Source organism: Siphateles boraxobius, unplaced genomic scaffold (genome assembly GCF_051911475.1).
Source record: "Siphateles boraxobius isolate OS27281-9 unplaced genomic scaffold, OSU_SipBor_1 46, whole genome shotgun sequence".
Taxonomy (NCBI): Eukaryota; Metazoa; Chordata; class Actinopteri; order Cypriniformes; family Leuciscidae; genus Siphateles; species Siphateles boraxobius.
In genome coordinates this window covers 19463896-19488096 of record NW_027509097.1, presented here as the reverse complement: position 1 = coordinate 19488096, position 24201 = coordinate 19463896, and the positions used below count along the sequence as shown (strand labels likewise).

Here is a 24201-nt window from a genome sequence, read left to right as displayed (position 1 = left end):
GGAAAAAACTATTTTTAATTGTATATACAATAGTAAATGTATCATTTTGATGATTTTTTTTTGTGAAAAATATTCAATAACTTCACTGTAATTCACTGTATTGTTGCCAAATTCCGTTCACACATCACTGCTGTCCTGTTGGTTATACTACAACACTTGTTTTGGGGAAAAAACTATTTTTAATTGTATATACAATAGTAAATGTATCATTTTGATGATTTCTTTTTGTGAAAAATATTCAATGACTTCACTGTAATTCACTGTATTGTTGCCAAATTCCGTTCACACATCACTGCTGTCCTGTTGGTTATACTACAACACTTGTTTTGGGGAAAAAAACTATTTTTAATTGTATATACAATAGTAAGTGTATCATTTTTATGATTGTTATGAAACATTTTCAATAACTTCACTGTAATTCAATGTATTGTTGACAAATTCAGTTCACACATCACTGCTGTCCTGTTGGTTATACTACAACACTTATTTTGGGGAAAAAATATTTTTAATTGTATATACAATTGTAAATGTATCATTTTGATGATTTTTTGTGGAAAATTTTCAATAACTTCACTGTAATTCACTGTATTGTTGCCAAATTCCGTTCACACATCACTGCTGTCCTGTTGGTTATACTACAACACTTGTTTTGGGAAAAAAACTATTTTTAATTGTATATACAATAGTAAATGTATCATTTTGATGATTTTTTTGTGTGAAAAATATTCAATAACTTCACTGTAATTCACTGTATTGTTGCCAAATTCCGTTCACAAATCACTGCTGTCCTGTTGGTTATACTACTACAACACTTGTTTTGGGAAAAAAACTATTTTTAATTGTATATACAATAGTAAGTGTATAATTTTTATGATTATGAAAAATATTAAATAACTTCACTGTAATTCACTGTATTGTTGCCAAATTCCGTTCACACATCACTGCTGTCCTGTTGGTTATACTACAACACTTGTTTTGGGAAAAAAACAATTTTTAATTGTATATACAATAGTAAATGTATCATTTTGATGATTTTTTTTGTGAAAAATATTCAATAACTTCACTGTAATTCACTTTGCTGTTGCCAAATTCCGTTCACACATCACTGCTGTCCTGTTGGTTATACTCCAACACTTGTTTTGGGAAAAAAAACTATTTTTAATTGTAAATACAATAGTAAATGTATAAAATTTATGATTCTTATGAAAAATATTCAATAACTCCCCTGTAATTCACTGTATTGTTGCCAAATTCAGTTCACACATCACTGCTGTCCTGTCGGTTATACTACAACACTTATTTTGGGGAAAAATATTTTTAATTGTATAAAATTGTAAATGTATAATTCTTATGATTTTTATTATAAAAATATTCAATAACTTCACTGAAATTCACTGTATTGTTGTCAAATTCAGTTCACACATCACTGCTGTTCTGTAGGTTATACTACAACACTTATTTTGAAAAAATTTTTTTTTATTGTATATACAATTGTAAATGTATCATTTTGATTATTTTTTTTTTGGAAAAATATTCAATAACTTCACTGTCTTTTACTGTATTGTTGCCAAATTCCGTTCACCCATCACTGCTGTCCTGTCGGTTATACTACAACACTTGTTTTGGGAAAAATTTATTTTTAATTGTATATACAATAGTAAATGTATAATTTTTATGATTCTTATGAAAAATATTCAATAACTTCACTGTAATTCAATGTATTGTTGCCAAATTCAGTTCACACATCACTGCTGTCCTGTTGGTTATACTACAACACTTGTTTTGGGAAAAAAACAATTTTTAATTGTATATACAATAGTAAATGTATCATTTTGATGAATTATTTTTGAAAAATATTCAATAACTTCACTGTAATTCACTGTATTGTTGCCAAATTCCGTTCACACATCACTGCTGTCCTGTCGGTTATACTACAACACTTGTTTTGGGAAAAATATATTTTTAATTGTATATACAATAGTAAATGTATAATTTGTATGATTCTTATGAAAAATATTCAATAACTTCACTGTAATTCAATGTATTGTTGCCAAATTCAGTTCACACATCACTGCTGTCCTGTTGGTTATACTACAACACTTGTTTTGGGAAAAAAACAATTTTTAATTGTATATACAATAGTAAATGTATCATTTTGATGATTTTTTTGAAAAATATTCAATAACTTCACTGTAATTCACTGTATTGTTGCCAAATTCAGTTCACACATCACTGCTGTCCTGTTGGTTATACTACAACACTTATTTTGGGGAAAAAATATTTTTAATTGTATTTACAATTGTAAATGTATCATTTTGATGATTTTTTTTGGAAAAATATTCAATAACTTCACTGTAATTCACTGTATTGTTGCCAAATTCCGTTCACACATCACTGCTGTCCTGTTGGTTATACTACAACACTTATTTTGGGGAAAAAATAATTTTAATTGTATATACAATTGTAAATGTATCATTTTGATGATTTTTTTTGGAAAAATATTCAATAACTTCACTGTAATTCACTGTATTGTTGCCAAATTCCGTTCACACATCACTGCTGTCCTGTTGGTTATACTACAACAACACTCATTTTGGGGAAAAAATATTTTTAATTGTATATACAATTGTAAATGTATCATTTTGATGATTTTTTTTGGAAAAATATTCAATAACTTCACTGTAATTCACTGTATTGTTGCCAAATTCCGTTCACACATCACTGCTGTCCTGTTGGTTATACTACAACACTTGTTTTGGGGAAAAAACTATTTTTAATTGTATATACAATAGTAAATGTATCATTTTGATGATTTTTTTTGTGAAAAATATTCAATGACTTCACTGTAATTCACTGTATTGTTGCCAAATTCCGTTCACACATCACTGCTGTCCTGTTGGTTATACTACAACACTTGTTTTGGGGGAAAAAACTATTTTTAATTGTATATACAATAGTAAGTGTATCATTTTTATGATTGTTATGAAAAATATTCAATAACTTCACTGTATTTCAATGTATTGTTGACAAATTCAGTTCACACATCACTGCTGTCCTGTTGGTTATACTACAACACTTAATTTGGGGAAAAAATATTTTTAATTGTATATACAATTGTAAATGTATCATTTTGATGATTTTTTTTGGAAAATATTCAATAACTTCACTGTAATTCACTGTATTGTTGCCGAATTCCGTTCACACATCACTGCTGTCCTGTTGGTTATACTAAAACACTTGTTTTGGGAAAAAAACTATTTTTAATTGTATATACAATAGTAAATGAATCATTTTGATGATTTTTTTTGTGAAAAATATTCAATAACTTCACTGTAATTCACTGTATTGTTGCCAAATTCCGTTCACACATCACTGCTGTCCTGTTGGTTATACTACTACAACACTTGTTTTGGGAAAAAAACTATTTTTAATTGTATATACAATAGTACGTGTATCATTTTTATGATTGTTATGGAAAATATTCAATAACTTCACTGTAATTCAATGTATTGTTGATAAATTCAGTTCACACATCACTGCTGTCCTGTTGGTTATACTACTACACTTATTTTGGGGAAAAAATATTTTTAATTGTATATACAATTGTAAATGTATCATTTTGATGATTTTTTTGGAAAAATATTCAATAACTTCACTGTAATTCACTGTATTGTTGCCAAATTCCGTTCACACATCACTGCTGTCCTGTTGGTTATATTACAACACTTGTTTTGGGACAAAAAATATTTTTAATTGTATATACAATAGTAAATGTATAATTTTGATGATTTTTTGTGTGAAAAATATTCAATAACTTCACTGTAATTCACTGTATTGTTGCCAAATTCAGTTCACACATCACTGCTGTCCTGTTGGTTATACTACAACACTTGTTTTGGGGAAAAAACTATTTTTAATTGTATATACAATAGTAAATGTATAATTTTTATGATTCTTATGAAAAATATTCAATAACTCCCTTGTAATTCACTGTATTGTTGCCAAATTCAGTTCACACATCACTGCTGTCCTGTCGGTTATACTACAACACTTATTTTGGGGAAAAAAATTTAATTTTATATTCAATTGTAAATTTATAATTTTAATGATTTTTATTATGAAAAATATTCAATAACTTCACTGTAATTCACTGTATTATTGTCAAATTCAGTTCACACATCACTGCTGTCCTGTCGGTTATACTACAACACTTATTTTGGGTGAAAATATTTAAATTTTATGTACAATTGTAAATTTATAATTTTGATGTTTTTTTAATGAAAAATATTCCATAATTTCACTGTAATTCACTGTATTGTTGCCAAATTCAGTTCACACATCACTGCTGTCCTGATGGTTAAACTACAATACTTACTTTGGGGAAAAATATTTTTAATTGTATAAAATTGTAAATGTATAATTCTTATGATTTTTATTATAAAAAATATTCAATAACTTCACTGTAATTCACTGTATTGTTGCCAAATTCAGTTCACACATCATTGCTGTCCTGTCGGTTATACTAGAACACTTATTTTGGAAAAAAACAATTTTAAATTGTATATACAATAGTAAATGTATAATTTTTATGATTCTTATGAAAAATATTCAATAACTTCACTGTAAATCACTGTATTGTTGCCAAATTCAGTTCACACATCCTTGCTGCCCTGTTGGTTATACTACAACACTTATTTTGGAAAAAAACAATAATTTTAATTGTATATACAATAGTAAATGTATCATTTTGATGATTTGTTTTTGAAAAATATTCAATAACTTCACTGTAATTCACTGTATTGTTGCCAAATTCAGTTTACACATCCTTGCTGCCCTGTTGGTTATACTACAACACTTATTTTGGAAAAAAATAATAATTTTAATTGTTTATACAATAGTAAATGTATAATTTTTATGATTCTTATGAAAAATATTCAATAACTTCACTGTAATTCACTGTATTGTTGCCAAATTCAGTTCACACATCACTGCTGTCCTGTCAGTTAAACTACAACACTTATTTTGTGGAAAAATATTTTAATTTTATATACAATTGTAAATTTATAATTTTGATGTTTTTTTAATGAAAAATATTCCATAATTTCACTGTAATTCACTGTATTGTTGCCAAATTCAGTTCACACATCACTGCTGTCCTGTCGGTTATACTACAACACTTATTTTGGGGAAAGATATTTAAATTTTATATACAATTGTAAATTTATAATTTTGATGGGTTTTTTTAATTAAAAATATTCCATAATTTCACTGTAATTCACTGTATTGTTGCCAAATTCAGTTCACACATCACTGCTGTCCTGATGGTTAAACTACAATACTTACTTTGGGGAAAAATATTTTTAATTGTATAAAATTGTAAATGTATAATTCTTATGATTTTTATTATAAAAAATATTCAATAACTTCACTGTAATTCACTCAATTGTTGTCAAATTCAGTTCACACATCACTGCTGTCCTGTCGGTTATACTAGAACACTTATTTTGGAAAAAAACAATTTTAAATTGTATATACAATAGTAAATGTATAATTTTTATGATTCTTATGAAAAATATTCAATAACTTCACTGTAAATCACTGTATTGTTGCCAAATTCAGTTCACACATCCTTGCTGCCCTGTTGGTTATACTACAACACTTATTTTGGAAAAAAACAATAATTTTAATTGTATATACAATAGTAAATGTATAATTTTTATGATTGTTATGAAAAATATTCAATAACTTCACTGTAATTCACTGTATTGTTGCCAAATTCAGTTCACACATCACTGCTGTCCTGTCGGTTATACTACAACACTTATTTTGGGGAAAAATATTTTTAATTGTATATACAATTGTAAATGTATCATTTCGATGATTTGTTTTTGAAAAATATTCAATAACTTCACTGTAATTCACTGTATTGTTGCCAAATTCAGTTTACACATCCTTGCTGCCCTGTTGGTTATACTACAACACTTATTTTGGAAAAAAAAATGTTTAATTGTTTATACAATAGTAAATGTATAATTTTTATGATTCTTATGAAAAATATTCAATAACTTCACTGTAATTCACTGTATTGTTGCCAAATTCAGTTCACACATCACTGCTGTCATGTCGGTTATACTACAACACTTATTTTGTGGAAAAATATTTTAATTTTATATACAATTGTAAATTTATAATTTTGATGTTTTTTTTAATGAAAAATATTCCATAATTTCACTGTAATTCACTGTATTGTTGCCAAATTCAGTTCACACATCACTGCTGTCCTGTCGGTTATACTACAACACTTATTTTGGGGGAAGATATTTAAATTTTATATACAATTGTAAATTTATAATTTTTATGTTTTTTTAATGAAAAATATTCCATAATTTCACTGTAATTCACTGTATTGTTGCCAAATTCAGTTCACACATCACTGCTGTCCTGATGGTTAAACTACAATACTTACTTTGGGGAAAAATATTTTTAATTGTGTAAAATTGTTAATGTATAATTCTTATGATTTTTATTATAAAAAATATTCAATAACTTCACTGTAATTCACTGAATTGTTGTCAAATTCAGTTCACACATCACTGCTGTCCTGTCGGTTATACTAGAACACTTATTTTGGATTTTTTTTTTTAAATTGTATATACAATAGTAAATGTATAATTTTTATGATTCTTATGAAAAATATTCAATAACGTCACTGTAAATGACTGTATTGTTGCCAAATTCAGTTCACACATCACTGCTGTCCTGTTGGTTATACTACAACACTTATTTTGGGGAAAAAATTTTTTAGTGGTATATACAATAGTAAATGTGTCATTTTTATGATTGTTTTGAAATATATTCAAAACCTTCACTGTAATTCAATGTATTGTTGCCAAATTCCGTTCACACATCACTGCCAACTAGTATAGTTGGTTATACTACAACACTTATTTTGGGGAAAAAATATTTTTAATTGTATATACAATAGTAAATGTATCATTTTTATGATTCTTATGAAAAATATTCAATAACTTCACTGTAATTCACTGTATTGTTGCCAAATTCAGTTTACACATCCTTGCTGCCCTGTTGGTTATACTACAACACTTATTTTGGGGGGAAAAAAAATTAATTGTATATACAATAGTAAATGTATAATTTTTATGATTTTTATTATAAAAAATATTCAATAACTTCACTGTAATTCACTGAATTGTTGTCAAATTCAGTTCACACATCACTGCTGTCCTGTCGGTTATACTAGAACACTTATTTTGGAAAAAAACAATTTTAAATTGTATATACAATAGTAAATGTATAATTTTTATGATTCTTATGAAAAATATTCAATAACTTCACTGTAAATCACTGTATTGTTGCCAAATTCAGTTCACACATCCTTGCTGCCCTGTTGGTTATACTACAACACTTATTTTGGAAAAAAACAATAATTTTAATTGTATATACAATAGTAAATGTATAATTTTTATGATTGTTATGAAAAATATTCAATAACTTCACTGTAATTCACTGTATTGTTGCCAAATTCAGTTCACACATCACTGCTGTCCTGTCGGTTATACTACAACACTTATTTTGGGGAAAAATATTTTTAATTGTATATACAATTGTAAATGTCTCATTTTGATGATTTGTTTTTGAAAAATATTCAATAACTTCACTGTAATTCACTGTATTGTTGCCAAATTCCGTTTACACATCCTTGCTGCCCTGTTGGTTATACTACAACACTTATTTTAGAAAAAAATTTTTTTTAATTGTTTATACAATAGTAAATGTATAATTTTTATGATTCTTATGAAAAATATTCAATAACTTCACTGTAATTCACTGTATTGTTGCCAAATTCAGTTCACACATCACTGCTGTCATGTCGGTTATACTACAACACTTATTTTGTGGAAAAATATTTTAATTTTATATACAATTGTAAATTTATAATTTTGATGTTTTTTTTAATGAAAAATATTCCGTAATTTCACTGTAATTCACTGTATTGTTGCCAAATTCAGTTCACACATCACTGCTGTCCTGTCGGTTATACTACAACACTTATTTTGGGGGAAGATATTTAAATTTTATATACAATTGTAAATTTATAATTTTTATGTTTTTTTAATGAAAAATATTCCATAAGTTCACTGTAATTCACTGTATTGTTGCCAAATTCAGTTCACACATCACTGCTGTCCTGATGGTTAAACTACAATACTTACTTTGGGGAAAAATATTTTTAATTGTATAAAATTGTAAATGTATAATTCTTATGATTTTTATTATAAAAAATATTCAATAACTTCACTGTAATTCACTGAATTGTTGTCAAATTCAGTTCACACATCACTGCTGTCCTGTCGGTTATACTAGAACACTTATTTTGGATTTTTTTTTTTAAATTGTATATACAATAGTACATGTATAATTTTTATGATTCTTATGAAAAATATTCAATAACTTCACTGTAAATGACTGTATTGTTGCCAAATTCAGTTCACACATCACTGCTGTCCTGTTGGTTATACTACAACACTTATTTTGGGGAAAAAAATTTTTTAGTGGTATATACAATAGTAAATGTATCATTTTTATGATTGTTTTGAAATATATTCAATACCTTCACTGTAATTCAATGTATTGTTGCCAAATTCCGTTCACACATCACTGCCAACTAGTATAGTTGGTTATACTACAACACTTATTTTGGGGAAAAAATATTTTTAATTGTATATACAATAGTAAATGTATCATTTTTATGATTCTTATGAAAAATATTCAATAACTTCACTGTAATTCACTGTATTGTTGCCAAATTCAGTTTACACATCCTTGCTGCCCTGTTGGTTATACTACAACACTTATTTTGGGAGGAAAAAATTTAATTGTATATACAATAGTAAATGTATAATTTTTATGATTCTTATGAAAAATATTCAATAACTTCACTGTAATTCACTGTATTGCTGCCAAATTCAGTTCACACATCACTGCTGTCCTGATGGTTATGCTACAACACTTATTTTGGGAAAAAAATATTTTTAATTGTATAAAATTGAAAATTTTAATTTTAATGATTTTTTAATGAAAAATATTCAATAACTTCACTGTAATTCACTGTATTGTTGCCAAATTCAGTTCACACATCACTGCTGTCCTGTCGGTTATACTACAACACTTATTTTGGAAAAATATTTTTGCATATTTTTTATGATTTATAATTATGAAAAATATTCAAAAACTGTTATGCACTGCAATAATGCCTTATTCAAATACATCACTGATGGACAGTAACTTGATCTTTGTCGGAGACAAAGATCAAATCATTGCGTTTGCAAGAAACAATTTTTTTTTTTAGAAATGCATGATAAAAAAGCTTATTTTTTGTATACATTTTTAAAAATCTAAATCATAAGGAAACGCATTTTTCCAAAATAAGTGTTGTAGTATAACCATCAGGACAGCAGTGATGTGTGAACTGAATTTGGCAACAATACAGTGAAGTTATTAAATATTTTTTGTAATAAAAATCATCAAAATGATAAATTTACAACTGTATATACAATTAAAAATATTTTTTTCCCAAATGAAGTGTTGTAGTTTAACCAACAGGACAGCAGTGATGTGTAAACTGAATTTGGCAACAATACAGTGAATTACAGTGAAGTTATTGAATATTTTTCATAAGAATTACACATTTATAATTGTATATACAATTCTTTTTTTTTTTTTTTTTACAAAATAAGTGTTGTAGTATAACCGACAGGGCAGCAAGGATGTGTAAACTGAATTTGGCAACAATATAGTGAATTACAGTGAAGTTATTGAATATTTTTCATAAGAATCATAAAAATTATACATTTACTATTGTATATACAATTAAAATTATTATTTTTTCCAAAATAAGTGTTTTAGTATAACCAACAGGGCAGCAAGGATGTGTAAACTGAATTTGGCAACAATAGAGTGAATTACAGTGAAGTTATTGAATATTTTTCATTATAAAAATCATTAAAATTATACATTTACAATTGTATATACAATTAAAAATATATTTTGTCCCAAAATAAGTTTTGTAGTATAACCGACAGGACAGTAGTGATGTGTGAACTGAATTTGGCAACAATACAGCGAATTACAGTGAAGTTATTGAATATTTGTCATAATAAAAATCATCAAAATGATACATTTACAATTGTATATACAATTAAAAATATATTTTCCCCAAAATAAGTGTTGTACTATAACCGACAGGACAGCAGTGATGTGTGAACTGAATTTGACAACAATACAGTGAATTACAGTGACGTTATTGAATATTTTTCATAATAAAAATCTTAAGAATTATACATTTACAATTTTATATACAATTAAAAATATATTTTTCCCAGAATAAGTGTTGTAGTATAACCGACAGGACAGGAGTGATGTGTGAACTGAATTTGGCAACAATACAGTGAATTACAGTGAAGTTATAGAATATTTTTCATAATAAAATCATTAAAATTATAAATTTACAATTGAATATAAAATTAAAATATTTATCCCAAAATAAGTGTTGTATTATAACCAACAGGGCTGCAGTGATGTGTGAACTGAATTTGGCAACAATACAGTGATTTACAGTGAAGTTATTGAATATTTTTCATAACAATCATAAAAATTATACATTTACTATTGTATATACAATTAAAAATATTTTTTCCCCAAAACAAGTGTTGTAGTATAACCAACAGGACAGCAGTGATGTGTGAACTGAATTTGGCAACAATACAGTGAATTACAGTGAAGTTATTGAATATTTTTCATAATAAAAATCATTAAAATTATAAATTTACAATTGAATATAAAATTTAAATATTTATCCCAAAATAAGTGTTGTAGTTTAACCATCAGGACAGCAGTGATGTGTGAACTGAATTTGGCAACAATACATTGAATTACAATGAAGTTATTGAATATTTTTCATAAGAATCATAAAAATTATACATTTACTATTGTATATACAATTAAAAATATATTTTTCCCAAAATAAGTGTTGTAGTATAACCAACAGGGCAGCAGTGATGTGTGAACTGAATTTGGCAACAATACAGTGAATTACAGTGAAGTTATTGAATATTTTTTTAAAAATCATCAAAATGATACATTTACAATTGTATATACAATTAAAAATATTTTCCCCCCAAAATAAGTGTTTTTTTATAACCAACAGGACAGCAGTGATGTGTAAACTGAATTTGGCAACAATACAGTGAATTACAGTGAAGTTATTGAATATTTAAAAAAAAAATCATCAAAGTGATACATTTACAATTGTATATACAATCAAAAATATATTTTCCCCAAAATAAGTGTTGTAGTATAACCATCAGGACAGCAGTGATGTGTGAACTGAATTTGGCAACAATACAGTGAATTACAGTGAAGTTATTGAATATTTTTCATTAAAAAAACATCAAAATTATAAATTTACAATTGTATATAAAATTAAAATATTTTTCCCCAAAATAAGTGTTGTAGTATAACCATCAGGACAGCAGTGATGTGTGAACTGAATTTGACAACAATACAGTGAATTACAGTGAAGTTATTGAATATTTTAAAAAAAAAATCACCAAAGTGATACATTTACAATTGTATATACAATAAAAAATATATTTTCCCCAAAATAAGTGTTGTTGTATAACCAACAGGACAGCAGTGATGTGTGAACTGAATTTGGCAACAATACAGTGATTTACAGTAGAGTTATTGAATATTTTTCATTAAAAAAAACATCAAAATTATAAATTTACAATTGTATATAAAATTTAAATATTTTTTCCCAAAATAAGTGTTGTAGTATAACCATCAGGACAGCAGTGATGTGTGAACTGAATTTGGCAACAATACAGTGAATTAGAGTGAAGTTATTGAATATTTTTTATAATAAAAATCATAAGAATTATACATTTACAATTGTATATACAATTAAAAATATATTTTTCCTAAAATAAGTGTTGTAGTATAACCATCAGGACATCAGTGATGTGTGAACTGAATTTGGCAACAATACAGTGAATTACAGTGAAGTTATTGAATATTTTTTATAATAAAAATCATAAGAATTATACATTTACAATTGTATATACAATTAAAAATATATTTTCCCCAAAATAAGTGTTGTAGTATAACCGTCAGGACAGCAGTGATGTGTCAACTGAATTTGGCAACAATACATTGAATTACAGTGAAGTTATTGAATATTTTTCATAACAATCATAAAAATGATACATTTACTATTTTGTATACAATTAAAAATATTTTTCCCAAAAAAAGTGTTGTAGTATAACCAACAGGACAGCAGTGATGTGTGAACTGAATTTGGCAACAATACATTGAATTACAGTGAAGTTATTGAATATTTTTCATAACAATCATAAAAATGATACATTTACTATTGTATATACAATTAAAAATATTTCTTTCCCAAAACAAGTGTTGTAGTTTAACCATCAGGACAGCAGTGATGTGTGAACTGAATTTGGCAACAATACAGTCAATTACAGTGAAATTATGGAATATTTTTCATTAAAAAAAAACATCAAAATTATAAATTTACAATTGTATATAAAATTAAAATATTTTTCCCCAAAATAAGTGTTGTAGTATAACCATCAGGACAGCAGTGATGTGTGAACTGAATTTGGCAACAATACAGTGAATTACAGTGAAGTTATTGAATATTTTTTATAATAAAAATCATAAGAATTATACATTTACAATTGTATATACAATTAAAAATATATTTTCCCCAAAATAAGTGTTGTAGTATAACCGACAGGACAGCAGTGATGTGTGAACTGAATTTGGCAACAATACATTGAATTACAGTGAAGTTATTGAATATTTTTCATAAGAATCATAAAAATTATACATTTACTATTGTATATACAATTAAAAATATATTTTTCCCAAAACAAGTGTTGTAGTATAACCAACAGGGCAGCAGTGATGTGTGAACTGAATTTGGCAACAATACAGTGAATTACAGTGAAGTTATTGAAATTTTTTTTAAAAAACATCAAAATGATACATTTACAATTGTATATACAATTAAAAATATTTTTCCCCCAAAATAAGTGTTTTTTTTATAACCAACAGGACAGCAGTGATGTGTAAACTGAATTTGGCAACAATACAGTGAATAACAGTGAAGTTATTGAATATTTAAAAAAAAAATCATCAAAGTGATGCATTTACAATTGTATATACAATCAAAAATATATTTTCCCCAAAATAAGTGTTGTAGTATAACTATCAGGACAGCAGTGATGTGTGAACTGAATTTGGCAACAATACAGTGAATTACTGTGAAGTTATTGAATATTTTTCATTAAAAAAACATAAAAATTATAAATTTACAATTGTATATAAAATTAAAATATTTTTTCCCAAAATAAGTGTTGTAGTATAACCATCAGGACAGCAGTGATGTGTGAACTGAATTTGGCAACAATACAGTGAATTACAGTGAAGTTATTGAATATTTTTCATTAAAAAAAACATAAAAATTATAAATTTACAATTGTATATAAAATTAAAATATTTTTCCCCAAAATAAGTGTTGTAGTATAACCATCAGGACAGCAGTGATGTGTGAACTGAATTTGGCAACAATACAGTGAATAACAGTGAAGTTATTGAATATTTTTTATAATAAAAATCATAAGAATTATACATTTACAATTGTATATACAATTAAAAATATATTTTCCCCAAAATAAGTGTTGTAGTATAACCGACAGGACAGCAGTGATGTGTGAACTGAATTTGGCAACAATACATTGAATTACAGTGAAGTTATTGAATATTTTTCATAAGAATCATAAAAATTATACATTTACTATTGTATATACAATTAAAAATATATTTTTCCCAAAACAAGTGTTGTAGTATAACCAACAGGGCAGCAGTGATGTGTGAACTGAATTTGGCAACAATACAGTGAATTACAGTGAAGTTATTGAACATTTTTTTAAAAATCATCAAAATGATACATTTACAATTGTATATACAATTAAAAATATTTTTCCCCCAAAATAAGTGTTTTTTTATAACCAACAGGACAGCAGTGATGTGTAAACTGAATTTGGCAACAATACAGTGAATTACAGTGAAGTTATTGAATATTTAAAAAAAAAAATCATCAAAGTGATACATTTACAATTGTATATACAATCAAAAATATATTTTCCCCAAAATAAGTGTTGTAGTATAACTATCAGGACAGCAGTGATGTGTGAACTGAATTTGGCAACAATACAGTGAATTACAGTGAAGTTATTGAATATTTTTCATTAAAAAAACATAAAAATTATAAATTTACAATTGTATATAAAATTAAAATATTTTTTCCCAAAATAAGTGTTGTAGTATAACCATCAGGACAGCAGTGATGTGTGAACTGAATTTGGCAACAATACAGTGAATTACAGTGAAGTTATTGAATATGTTTCATAATAAAAATCATTAAAATTATAAATTTACAATTGTATATAAAATTAAAATAGTTTTTCCCAAAACAAGTGTTGTAGTTTAACCATCAGGACAGCACTGATGTGTGAACTGGATTTGGCAACAATACAGTGAATTACAGTGAAGTTATTGAATATTTTCCATAGATAAAAATCATAAAAAGTATGCAAAAAGACTTTTATACTAAAATAAGTGTTGTAGTATAACCATCAGGACAACAGTGGTGTGTAAACTTAATTTGGTAACACTATAGTGTGTGATAGTGAAGTTATTGACTGTTTTCGTAGTAACGCTTTTCGGGGTTTGCACTTTGCAGACGGTCCCTTCGAATCAGTCTCTCAGCCGCCTGCGCATAGAGATCAATGTATTTTATCCATTGCGAAGGAAAGCTCGTTTCGAGGAAAATGAGGTTGTAGCTGCTTGTCTACGTTACTACGATTAAAAAGAGGGGTTATTTGTGTAGTAACAACTTTTAGCTCACGAGTTATTGACCCGGGAATTTCGAATCTGTGAATTTATCGCCAACTTTACTCAACTCTTAAAACCTGTGCACAAACACACACATCACACCATCCACATGGGCTCTATTGATACTTCAGGTAGGTATTTGACACAGAAAGCGCTACCTTGATGAGCTTGCACCTGATCTGCGCCGACACCATGTGGCTATTCCTGAGATTCCCGACCCTAAACATGAGGCAGAGCTTCCCGTCCCGTTGTGAGATAACCGCGTCCTGGCTGAACATGAGCGTCTCTGCGCGTTTCTTAGGCTGAGACATCTTAATGAACATACAGCCGATGAGAAACGCGTCCACGATCGAGCCCAGCAGCGACTGGAACAGGAAAAGTATGATGCCCTCCGGGCACTTCTCTGTAATATATCTGTACCCGTAACCTATAGTCGCCTCAGTCTCGATGAAGAACAGAAAAGCGGAGGGAAAGTTGTAAACGTTGGCGACGCACGGCGTGTAGGCGTCGTCGTGGCCGTGACCGAGGTCCCCACGGATGTAAGCTATGATCCACCACATAGATGCCATGATGAGCCACGCGACCGTGTAGGTTAAGAGGAAAATTAGCAGGTTCCAGCGCCACTTGAGGTCCACGAGTGTGGTGAAGAGGTCGGAGATGTACCTGCTGGTCTCCCCGCCAAGATTACCGTGCTGGACGTTGCAGCGCCCGTTTTTCTCCACGAACCGCTGGCGCTTTCTTTTGGCCGGGGCAGAAAATGACATGGCCCGTTTGGTGTTCACCACTTGATAATCTTCGCCGAATTTTCGTCTGATCGCCGACATGATGCTCGATCCACAATAGTTAGAATAAACACGCTAGAAGGGTGTCTTACGTTTCCACACGTTCATCGCTCCATAGATCGACAACTTAACTTGCAGGCTTTCAGTTCAGATTATTTAACTAATATCCTCAAATTAAAAAGATGTATGGCCGCGCAAAAAGTAGCTCAAAAACAGAGCAAGTGCTCCCGTGTCTTTCCCGCAACTTCTCTCAGTGTGGATAATATGTATAGTGTAGATAAACCGCGGCACTAAATCTGAACTGACGCGCGCTTCTTCTGCCTATAAGCTGAGAGAGGGAGGCAGAGGTTGGGCAAATGCGCTCGTTCGTTTGTGTGTGTGTGTGTGTGTCAGTGTGTGTGTTCAAATCACTGAGCAGCAGTAGTATAGTGAGGAGAAAAGGGTCGTATATCTCTCGAGAGCGAGACTCTAGCGCGCGTTTGTCTGCAGTGGAATACTAGCATTATAGTGCCATCTGCTGAGAACATTTTGATCATAACATCCGCTCAAGGTCATCTAATATAGGTGAAAAATCAAATTTAAACCCAAAATTAACAATGATCAAATACCCGAGGTAAGCGAAGTCAAAATAGACATTAAAATATTCATGAAAAATTGTGAAAAGCTATATAGAAGTTAAAATGTTTGTATTTCTGAAAATATGTCTTATTATGCTTATTACTGCAAAACACAATATACAAACACTTTCATGTTCTTATCTGAATTAATTATTTTTCTCAAAACTTTCAATTTTAGTCTATCCAAAAGAATAAAATAATTTAAAGGGGAAAAACAGATAGGCTTTTTTAATTTTTGGAGGTAGGCTAGCTAATGGTGCATTTGCATAAATTAAGATTTATATATATATATATATAATATATATATATAAATATATAAATCTTAATTTACAGCAAATGTACCATTAGCTAGCCTACCTCCAAAAAAAAAAATATATATATATAGTAACTTATTAAATTAAAATAAATTTATTTTTAATAAATCTAAAATTATAATGGTCATTTATGTTTGGGGTTTTGTACAATTTATGTTTTGATTAAGGATTTTTACATGTATTATCTCTCCAAAATGTTTTTTACAACAGTAAAATGATTTGTTATTGAGAATATTTGAATATATTATATATATATGTTGATTTCCAATTAACCAATCAATAATTTTAAAAGAGAAAGTAACCAATAAAAACCCTGATGTTGTCTTTAATAAAGAAATCAAGTTATCATAACTTAACATTACTTAAAAAAGCTAGTTTTGGCATCAAAAATTAAACAGCTGTGTTTAATGTGTTCATTTGGCAGCAAAAATCTTTCGAATTGAGATTTTAAGTGTTATGACCTCAAAATTTCAAGTTATTTAAATGATTCGCTACGTCTCTGTTTAATATGATTGGTCGTGCCTGAAATTCTAAAAGTAATTTTTTTGTTCATCGTGAATTTGTGACAATAATGAAAGCTGGATGCAAATGCAAGTTAAACGCTTTATTAAGACAGATGAATACAGTAGCAAGTCAGACGAACACAAACTCAGATGGTAAGTGGCACAGGGACTTTGGTATACAACCCAGTGATACTGCTCAGTGATCCAGTTGTAATCCTCAGTGACCTGCGCAGTGAAGCAGTGCGGAAGTGCGGGAATCCAGAACAGAGATCAAACGACGAAGAACACGAAGCAAATCCACAATCCAATGAGACTGCACAGAACAGGAACACACACCGGGGGAACCACAACGATCTGACAACATGAGACACCAGTTACTGCACATATAAAGGGACAAACAAGTGGTGACAGCTGGTGCTGTAATCAGAGGTGATCAGAGACCACGCCCACAGACATACACACACACACAACAGCACGTGGACCAGAGAGATACAGTGGATTCATGAACCGTGACAGAATTTGCTGATGCAGGCAGTCATGCAGGCACTGACACTGCATGAAAACAGTAAGTTAGGGGTTAAATCTGACATTGGACATTTCAGTGAAACTTATGGTGTATCACCAGAGCTGGCCCGTCCATCACGTATGGACATTTCCGGCCTCGCATTTGGAGCTTTCAATTCCTGACGCCAGTAAATCGAATCTTTTTTTAATCGACTACTGTCTCTCGAAATTTGAGCCTGTTCTTCCCCCGCAGCTGAGGCTGAGAAAACGTAACCTATATGTTAAGCGTGAATTCATTAAACTATTTTAAATAACATGTTTGCCAGAAGAGAGCAAGAATGGGCATGGCTTATGGCTATAAGAAGCCCCTATTTTCTCTTATAGAACAGATTTTATCTCCTTCAGCTACCTTCACGTCTCTGCCTCCTCTGAAGCCTTCGCCTTGGAAACAACCCATACAGCTAGAGCGAGCCTTGCATACAGCGGAGAATGCCTTCTCCTCTGTCCCAGCTCTCCTGTGGCCATCCGGTGAACACGCTATATTCTTTCATTGCTAATGTGTTATCGCTGCTGCGACACTCAGTTCTAAAAGAGCAAATTTGTGAAAGTTGTTACAAATGCCTCGCTCTTAATGCACCTTGTACGAATTCCTTCTGCACGAGGCGGACGGGCACACGTGCCTCACAGTCTCCTTCGCCGGTCCTGTTCACTCAGGCAGACCAGCGCCCCTCCCTTCAAGCGGCGGGTCTTGTCTCCTTCGGCGGATCGGACGAAGAGCACGACGTCAGCCTCTCCATTGCTGCGTCTGAAGAAGAGTGGTCAGGCTTGGCTGTCCCCGTCCTCTCACAGTCAGGTTCTAGTGCTGCTGCTACCAGGACTAATTCAGACGCCAAGATGCTGCGCATCCTCACCGCGGCCGTTTCAGACCTCGGGCTCGAGTGGGCTTCGCCCGAAGAGCCTCCTAGGAGTCGGCTGGATGGATGGTTTCTGCCAGGGCGCCAGCAGGCCCCTCGTCACAAGCCAGCGCCCTTCTCTGAGAGGTTCTCAACAAACCTTCTCTGTGGTTCACGATGAACTCACAAAGTCATGACCCACCCCCTACTGGGCACGCACGAGCTCTTCTACTTCCGCTACGCTCTCCTCTGTTGACAGCGCAGCGGAAAAAGGTTATGAGAAGCTGCCTCCTCTCGAGAAAGCAGTCGGAAAGCTGGTTGGAGATCTAGACACCCCTCGAAGCCCTGCCGAAACACTTCAGCTCTTGCTGGACGCACTTTCTCAGCTTCCAGTCAGGCTGAATCAGCTCTGCACACCATGGTGGTGTTAAAGGTCTTTCAGGCCAAACTTCTCCAAACCTTGGACAAGTCTGGTTCGAACCCTGATGCATTTCGCGACCTGCGCAGCACCACAGACCTAGCACTGCGCGCTACTAAGGCTACCGCTCAAGCGATCGTCAGAGGCATGGCTAACATTGTTGTGCTCGAGCGCCATCTCTGGCTGAACCTCACAGACATTAAAGAGGCGGACAGGACGGCTTTCCTTGATTCACCTATCTCCAGCACCGGTCTCTTCGGGCTGGCTGTGAAAGGGTTTCCTGAACGATTTACCGAAGCACAGAAGTCTTCTTGAGACACTTCTTGCCCAAGCGCTCCAGCTCTGCCTCAAGCCAAAAAGAGCTCATCTAAATCTCCCAGCTCCCTGTTTAGCTCAGGCGGCTAGAGATTTTCCTATTGTAGTCAATAGGCCCGTTGCACAGCAACCCCTACAAACAAACACTGTTTTAACCGGTCCCCCCTTCTCTAGGCGGCCCTCCCCCAGTTGTCACTCTATATGTCCAGCCAGGCCAAAGCTGTCAAGCCAGCCCCAAAGAGAATATGTGTACAAAACAGGCGGTCATCGAGACTTTGGTAAAAAGTGACGTGGCTCACGTGCTTCGCACCGAAGTGCAAAATCTGCTAGCAAAAGGGGCGATTATAATTAGTCCCCCCCATGCTGAGCCGATCAGGGTTTTACAGTCGCTACTTCCTTGTAACAAAAAAGGACGGCGGCACCCGCCCCATTTTAGACCTGAGACATCTGAACAAAGCCCTCATGAGACGGCCATTCAGAATGATAACTACCAAACAAATATTTGCGCAGGTTTGCCCGGGGGATTGTTTTTTTACGGTGGATCTGAAAGACCTTACTTTCATATTCAGATAACGCCCAGTCACAGGCCATTCTTGAGATTCGCCTTCGAGGGGGATGTTTATCAATACACGGCCCTACCGTTCGGTCTGTCCCTGGCACCTCGTACATTTACAAAGTGCATGGACGCAGCGCTTTCTCCCCTGAGGCAACAGGGGGGACACGTGCTGAACTATCTCGACGACTGGGTCATTATGGCTCAGTCGAAGACCGAATTATTGACACACAGATACATGCTCCTCAGCCATTTGGAATGCCTGGGACTCAGGATCAATTTTCCCAAGAGCGAACTTATTGAGAATATTTGAATATATTATATATATATGTTGATTTCCAATTAACCAATCAATAATTTTAAAAGAGAAAGTAACCAATAAAAACCCTGATGTTGTCTTTAATAAAGAAATCAAGTTATCATAACTTAACATTACTTAAAAAAGCTAGTTTTGGCATCAAAAATTAAACAGCTGTGTTTAATGTGTTCATTTGGCAGCAAAAATCTTTCGAATTGAGATTTTAAGTGTTATGACCTCAAAATTTCAAGTTATTTAAATGATTCGCTACGTCTCTGTTTAATATGATTGGTCGTGCCTGAAATTCTAAAAGTAATTTTTTTGTTCATCGTGAATTTGTGACAATAATGAAAGCTGGATGCAAATGCAAGTTAAACGCTTTATTAAGACAGATGAATACAGTAGCAAGTCAGACGAACACAAACTCAGATGGTAAGTGGCACAGGGACTTTGGTATACAACCCAGTGATACTGCTCAGTGATCCAGTTGTAATCCTCAGTGACCTGCGCAGTGAAGCAGTGCGGAAGTGCGGGAATCCAGAACAGAGATCAAACGACGAAGAACACGAAGCAAATCCACAATCCAATGAGACTGCACAGAACAGGAACACACACCGGGGGAACCACAACGATCTGACAACATGAGACACCAGTTACTGCACATATAAAGGGACAAACAAGTGGTGACAGCTGGTGCTGTAATCAGAGGTGATCAGAGACCACGCCCACAGACATACACACACACACAACAGCACGTGGACCAGAGAGATACAGTGGATTCATGAACCGTGACAGAATTTGCTGATGCAGGCAGTCATGCAGGCACTGACACTGCATAAAAACAGTAAGTTAGGGGTTAAATCTGACATTGGACATTTCAGTGAAACTTATGGTGTATCACCAGAGCTGGCCCGTCCATCACGTATGGACATTTCCGGCCTCGCATTTGGAGCTTTCAATTCCTGACGCCAGTAAATCGAATCTTTTTTTAATCGACTACTGTCTCTCGAAATTTGAGCCTGTTCTTCCCCCGCAGCTGAGGCTGAGAAAACGTAACCTATATGTTAAGCGTGAATTCATTAAACTATTTTAAATAACATGTTTGCCAGAAGAGAGCAAGAATGGGCATGGCTTATGGCTATCAGGTTTGCCCGGGGGATTGTTTTTTTACGGTGGATCTGAAAGACCTTACTTTCATATTCAGATAACGCCCAGTCACAGGCCATTCTTGAGATTCGCCTTCGAGGGGGATGTTTATCAATACACGGCCCTACCGTTCGGTCTGTCCCTGGCACCTCGTACATTTACAAAGTGCATGGACGCAGCGCTTTCTCCCCTGAGGCAACAGGGGGGACACGTGCTGAACTATCTCGACGACTGGGTCATTATGGCTCAGTCGAAGACCGAATTATTGACACACAGATACATGCTCCTCAGCCATTTGGAATGCCTGGGACTCAGGATCAATTTTCCCAAGAGCGAACTGTTACCCAGCCATAACGTAACCTTTCTGGACACAGTTATCGACTCAACACTGATGAGAGCTCGGCTCACACCAGAGCGCGTTCTCTATATCCAACAGCTTATAGCCTCCTTCAGGGTAGGTGCGCGCACCCCTCAGGAAGTTTCAGAGGCTTCTCGGGTTAATGGCCGTGGCATCGTCAGTACTCCAGCTAGGATTTCTGCATATGCGCCCCCTTCAGCCCTGGCTAAAGCGCTGTGTGCCAGCCCATGCGTGGCGGTCAGGACGCCTGCACGTTACGGTGAACCAGCGCTGCATAAGAGCTCTGGTCCCCTGGAAAGCCCAAAACTGGTACCAGTCGGGCGTGACAATGGGGGTGGCCTCCAGGAGGAAGTTAATTTTCACAGACGCCTCCAACCAAGGTTGGTGGGCGCTGTGCGAGTGCAAGCCTGTCTCCGGCTTCTGGTTGAGCCTGGAGAAGGGCTTACATATCAACTGCTTGGAAATGAGAGCAGTTTGGTTAACCCTGAACGCGTTTCTGCCGGACCTCAGAGGACACCATGTCTTGGTCCGCATGGACAATATGTCATTAGTGTCCTACATAAATCGCCAGTGCGGCCTCAGATCGAACAACCTGTATGTCATGACCAGAATACTCCGCCTTTGGGCACAAGCCAACCTGCGCTCTCTAAGAGCTGCTCATGTCCCAGGCGTCCAAAATTTGGGTGCGGATATGCTATCTCGAGACAACACTCCCCCAGGCAAGTGGTCTCTCAACCCACAGACGATTTGTCTGATATGGAGTGTATTCGGCAAGGCAGAGGTCGACCTCTTCACCTCGAAAACCAACACTCATTGCACAAGGTTCTTTTCAAAGAACAGTGACGCACTGGCCCATTTCTGGCCCAGATGCCCTCTAAATGCGTTGCCACCAGTCTCTATGATCCCTCGGGTCATCAGGCGGATCAAGGAAAGCGGATGCCCAGTCCTCTTAGTAGCCCCCCTATGGAAAACCCAGGCATGGTTTCCGGAGCTGGCACAGATGATGAATATTGTTCCCTGGCTGGTGCCAGGGAGGGATCTCCTCACACAGGCAAACAGGACGATTTGGCACCCTCGCCCTGACTTATGGGCCCTCCATGTGTGGCCCCTCAACGGTATACTGGGACCTCACAGAAAAGGTCTTGAATACCATAACTGAGGCTAGAGCACCGTCTACCAGGTGCCTCTATGCTCTGAAGTGCCCCTCGTCGAGCCTCGAGCCCCAGTCATCAGAGGTGTCAGTGGTACTCTCCTTCCTACAAGAGCTTCTGGATGCGGGTCGCTCCCCATCCATGCTCAAAGTGTATGTGGCAGCCATAGCAGCTGACCATGCTCCTGTGGCTGGCCAGTCACTGGGGAGAAACGACCTCATCGTTCATTTCATCAAAGGAGCCAGGAGGATGAATCCCCCCAGGCCCTCTTCTATACCGGCTTGGGACCTCTCCACAGTCCTTGGGGCCCTGGAGGGTCCCCCGTTTGAGCCACTGGAGTCGGCTGATCTTAAACCACTTTCGCTGAAAACTGCTCTGCTGGGGGCCCTGGCATCAGTCAAGTGAGTGGGAGATTAGCAGATGCTATCTGTAAGCCCTTCCTGCTTGGAATTTGTGGTTGGTGACTCCAGGGTCACACTTAACTTAAGGCATGGTTACGTACCCAAGGTGCTCTCAACTCTGTTCAGAGCGCAGGTTATTACATTGTCAGCACTTCCACCCTCGGAGAACGATGGGGAGACTAATTTGCTCTGTCCTATCAAAGCTCTAAAAATCTACCTGGAGCGTTCTGCACCGTTTAGGCAGTCAGAACAGCTCTTTGTATGCTTCGGCGGTAACACCAAAGGATTACCGATCACAAAGCAGAGACTGTCCAGATAGATAGTGGACACCATCTCTCTGGCATACTCTCTGGCGCTAGAGCCCACTCTACAAGAGGCATGGTCTCTTCGTGGGCCTGGTCCAGTGGTGTGCCAATTCAAGACATATGTGCGGCGGCCGGCTGGTCCTCGCGGACCACATTTGTTAAGTTCTATAGCATGGAGGTACCTTGCCTGCAGGCTCAAGTCCTCTCATAAGCACAAGTTGTCCTAGGACTGTGTTACAAGAACGAGCCTGGTTCAGCCGCTCCAGCCCCTCTTATCATGAGACCCGACTTGGGTCCGGTCCCTGTTCTTGTGAGGGTTTATTATGGCTTGTTTCTGTGAGCCTCGGGATGCTTCCCTAGGCTCCAGTTGGATTAGAGCCAGTTGCTAATAGTGCGGCGTGTTACATTGCGTCCCCACTGCGTATTAGCTACGCAATACAAAGTGACCATTCTCAAAAGGGAACTTACTCGGTTACTAGCGTAACCTCGGTTCCCTGAGAGTAGGGAACGAGTATTGCATAGCCTGCCGCACTATTGCAATCTGTCAGTGTTTGTCGCTGCAGTCGATTTAACCTGTTCTATAGGCGAAAATAGGGGCTTCTTATAGCCATAAGCCATTCCCGTTCTGGCGGGCTCTGACGTG

The 24201-nt window shown here is 34.3% G+C and overlaps 1 protein-coding gene across 1 annotated transcript in view; it reads right to left on the bottom strand.

Annotated features, from left to right (window-relative positions):
• kcnj19b (potassium inwardly rectifying channel subfamily J member 19b) overlaps positions 1 to 16158 on the bottom strand; it is a 45604-nt gene extending 29446 nt beyond the window's left edge. The window contains exon 1 of the mRNA XM_077201226.1: positions 15159 to 16158. Coding sequence (XP_077057341.1) covers positions 15159 to 15824 — 666 coding nt within the window. The 5' untranslated portion in view covers positions 15825 to 16158. The remainder of the gene's footprint in view (positions 1 to 15158) is intronic.
• Positions 16159 to 24201: the final 8043 nt, after the last annotated feature.